Source organism: Nymphaea colorata, chromosome 4, assembly GCF_008831285.2.
Source record: "Nymphaea colorata isolate Beijing-Zhang1983 chromosome 4, ASM883128v2, whole genome shotgun sequence".
Taxonomy (NCBI): domain Eukaryota; kingdom Viridiplantae; phylum Streptophyta; class Magnoliopsida; order Nymphaeales; family Nymphaeaceae; genus Nymphaea; species Nymphaea colorata.
The window spans coordinates 26,632,217-26,636,200 of record NC_045141.1 but is presented as its reverse complement, the minus strand read 5'-3'; the positions used below and the strand labels follow the sequence as shown (position 1 = coordinate 26,636,200).

Here is a 3,984-nt window from a genome sequence, read left to right as displayed (position 1 = left end):
TCGGTAACTGGGTCAGATTCTAGTTGAACTTGGAATGGTTCATGTAAGGATCCATATTGGGTGAATGAGTTTTTATGATAGTAATTAGCCTCGTACTCCAACCTGCGAAGGTGCCTGCACAATATATCCCAACTAAACTCTATTTTTGGATACATGATCTGCAACAATATCGGAACCGAATCTGAGTCTGTTGCAAAGTTATGGACATGATTGTGAAGAAACTACAAAAATCATCTGAAAAGATCCATTCTATGCGTTTATGGTAGCCATCATCCCATCAAAGCAAGCGTTCTTTTAGGGAGTGTTTGATGGTTTGAAATTTTGACTCGAATAGAAATTCCAAAATCATAATTCCTCTTCAAACTATAATGGAATCGAAATTTGAAGTTTTAATTTCCTAATTTAGAAACAAAATACTCCCTGCTTATTTAATACTTTCAATTTAAAAAAAAAAAAAGAAACATTTTGATTCTAAAATTCCGTGGTTGTGGATATATCAAACACTCCTAAGAACATCCAGAGGATGATAACTCATGGGTTAAGAGAAATATGAAGATATGAAGTCAATGTTTATGAAATGATCTCGAATCTGGATATGGGTTGATTTATAAACTCTCTCTCCTTTTCCGATTGAGTTGGGCAGCGTGTTATAGTGATGTCTTCATTGAGTTTGGAGTGCTATCTTGATGGTACTGAAAAGTATTGACATTGAAATCATAATTGCAATTTTCATGTATGCCAAGGAAACCAGTTCTTATCCCCTCTCTCATCTTCCCCCATATGTATATTTTGCTGAATTCGAATTGGCTTGCTGGTAAAAGCTTGAGCGTTGACTGGCGATGGAGTCAAGTTGACTTGCTTCCCATCGGATGAAGAACGGGTGTAAGTTGGTATGCGAATACCCGCCGGCATTTGAATGGACCGAGGAGTGACATGACATATCTTCTGGGTCAAACCCCGATGACTTTGGACCCAAAAGCCAGTTTTGGTGTGATGGGTAGGCCCTCCTCTTTGTTTGGTTTTTGTTATGTAAAACTTAGCGGTTGGTCCGTCCCGACTCATCCTCACTGTGTTTTTAAGCGAAAAAAGTTGAGTTTCAAAAGTTGAAATCAAGGAAATTTTTCATTAAATGGTACACAATAAATGAGTAGGGTATAAGGGAATAGACATATTTCGGAAATGTTCCTAATCCAATCAGACTCTCTGGTAATCTACTAGCTAGTTAAGATCGAAATAATGGATTTCTCTTCTTCTTCTTTTACTACCTATGAGGATGAATTTTCCAGTAAAAATGGCGTACGAATGGGTGAATAAGGATGAAGTGTATGGAGACAAGTCGTAGATGCTAAAGAGTGAAGACTCGGCGAAGGAGATGGTGTTCTTCCTCGCTCCGTTGGCTGCAAAAGGAAAATGGCGTCTTCCTCCCACCATCCCTCTGCTCTCAGCATCTTCTTCTTCTTCTCCTCCTCCTTTTTCAAACCTTCTCCACTTATTTATGCTCCCCACCTTCTCCCAACAGTCTCTCCAACTCACTATCTTCTTCTTCTTCTTCTTCTAGGACTGCCACCTTTCCTACTGTTCCTTTATTCTCGAGCTCCAGCTTTTCTCTGCTGTTTCGTCACCTCTCCCCTTCTCTGTCGACGCAGTAAACGAGCCTTCTGCTAGCGGAAAGCTCACTAACTTTAAGCTGCTGTCGGATTCGTCATGGAGCATTTCAATTATGAATGATTGGTGCTCGAGAAGATCCACGGAAACAATTTACGCGACGATTCATCGCGCGTCCCGTCCTTTCTTCGCGGTGATTTTGTGGACTATTTCAATTTCGATCACAGCGAGGGAAACGAATCCCAGGACCTCTACAACTTCTCGGTGTTCGGCTCGAAAATGGTGGTTTCTGAGCAGGGAGTGGTGGTTCCGAGCGATCAAGTGTTTGTACTTGACGATCTTTGGGAAGAGTCCCGCGGTTCCGTGAGTATCGACACGGAATCGCAAGTCATTGACTCCAAAATGAATAAATCGGAAGATTCCTGTCAACAATCTTGCACTCTGGAGGAATATTCTAGCCCGGGATTGAGAATCGTCGACCTGAAAGCGGAGGATTTCGATATTCCTTTCGACATTGATCAATTTCTCGCCATTTCTGTCCTCGAGTCCCCGATCAGCCATCAAAAGATCGATTTCCCGAACACCTTTGTCTCCGATACTCACCGATTCAACGATGGAAGGTCGACGATCCTGGAACAAAAAACGGCCACTGCTCCTCCCCATGGTGCAGTCCACCGCAGCCAGCCTCCAGTACCGCGAAATGTAGAGCTTCCGGCACGGGACGTAGGTGGAGAAGAGGAGCCTGAGAGGCATTTCCGAGGAGTGAGACGACGGTCTTGGGGGAAGTTCGCGGCAGAAATCCGCGACCCACTGAAGAACGGCGCAAGAGTTTGGTTGGGAACGTTCGACACAGCGGCTGAGGCCGCTCGGGCTTACGACCGGGCGGCCTTTGAGATGAGGGGGCGCAAGGCCATCCTCAACTTCCCGCTCGAGGCCGGTCGTCTCGGGTCGCTGAGCGAGAGCCGTGTCTGCCGGAAGAGGAAGAATGGCGGGACGGATGCGGCTGACGCCGACCAGGTGGCAAGGAAGAAGGAACGCTGCTCGCCGGAAACCGGCAAGGAGGAAATCCTCAACGCTTCTTCGTTATCTCCGTCACGGTCTTGCACCCATTGTTGGGATATTGACAACAGCTTCTAGTAAGCTAGAGAGGGATCATGCAACGGACAAACAGATGTTCCGTCAGTCGGATATCTAAGATGTTCAAAAAAAAAAAAAAAAAAATGATGATCATATCGGTTCCTCGCAGAGGCGTGATAGAGATGTATAACACAATTCTTTGATTTAATTAAATCTTTTATTGCTTCGACATTGTTGCGAAGGTGCGAACTTTAGTACTGGAACATACGATTTCTCCCTGGAAGAAAATAGTAAATCAAAAATATTGTATATTGCTATCATTCTTCAATGATCTTGCAATATTCATATCCCAGCATCTTATGAACTTGATTGATTCATGGCCAACAATTGTGCTGTTTCCCAAATAATACGATGATTCGGTGGTGTTTATGTACAATCAGGCTCTTTGATCTTGTGTGCTTCAATTGAATAAATAGTCCGGATTTATGAGCATTTTCCAGGCGATAAAGTCCAAGCCAAGAACCAAATCTGGGTTAACGCTTTAGTCGAAACAAACATCTGCTCAACGCCATAAACATCGTTTGTCTATTGGCCACTTATCCAAAACAAGGCAGACCGACATAAATTTTGGCAACAAATCTTAGCGTACTTTCAAAACAGAGATATCTATTGAAGTATTTTGCTTTGCATCATCTATAGGAGCAAAGAATTGCTAATTACTTTGTCTGAAATGTGTAGCAAAGAAAAAAACAGACTTTTCTTAGTTCGGTTTTTTCAAGAAAAGGGATACTCGCTTTACGCCTCAAACATGTTAGATGGAAGCTTGGAATCATTTGAAAAGAGTCCTCTTTTCAATTAAACAAAAAAAAAAAGTGATGAAAAAATTTCTTTGGTGAATGTTGGCTCTCTCTCTTTTCTGGGGCCAATCTCACATATCACCCAAAAATCTCTACGGACCTTTAGATGCATTATTGGACCCGCTTTTCCCGAAAGACAAACACTGGAAGTTTCCAAGATCCCAAAACCATCTGCCTTCTTTTCTACCAGCAGGCAACAAGTACACAATAAAAAAGGCAGGGAAACATCTTTGCCTAAAGTAAGTAAGAATGACAAGTGCGGACATACAATATGGATCCGGTAGTCGACTCTTATAAGACCCACAAGAACTTAATTTAGTAACTACATTGAACACAGATCACGTACAAGGAATGTAAAATGTTCGGACTTCGGAGTCGTGTTGGATCCAGCTTTATGAAATTCCCACTTGATCAAATTTTTATGTAAATAGGTTCACATTCAAAA

General features: G+C 42.5%; 1 protein-coding gene across 1 annotated transcript; it reads left to right on the top strand.

The window, feature by feature from the left end:
• The first annotated feature begins 1,405 nt into the window (after positions 1-1,405).
• On the top strand, positions 1,406-2,911 carry LOC116253112 (ethylene-responsive transcription factor ERF106-like). Its single transcript, XM_031627880.2, has one exon. The coding sequence runs from the start codon at positions 1,885-1,887 to the stop codon at positions 2,740-2,742; it is 858 nt and encodes a 285-aa protein (XP_031483740.1). The 5' UTR covers positions 1,406-1,884; the 3' UTR covers positions 2,743-2,911.
• Positions 2,912-3,984: the final 1,073 nt, after the last annotated feature.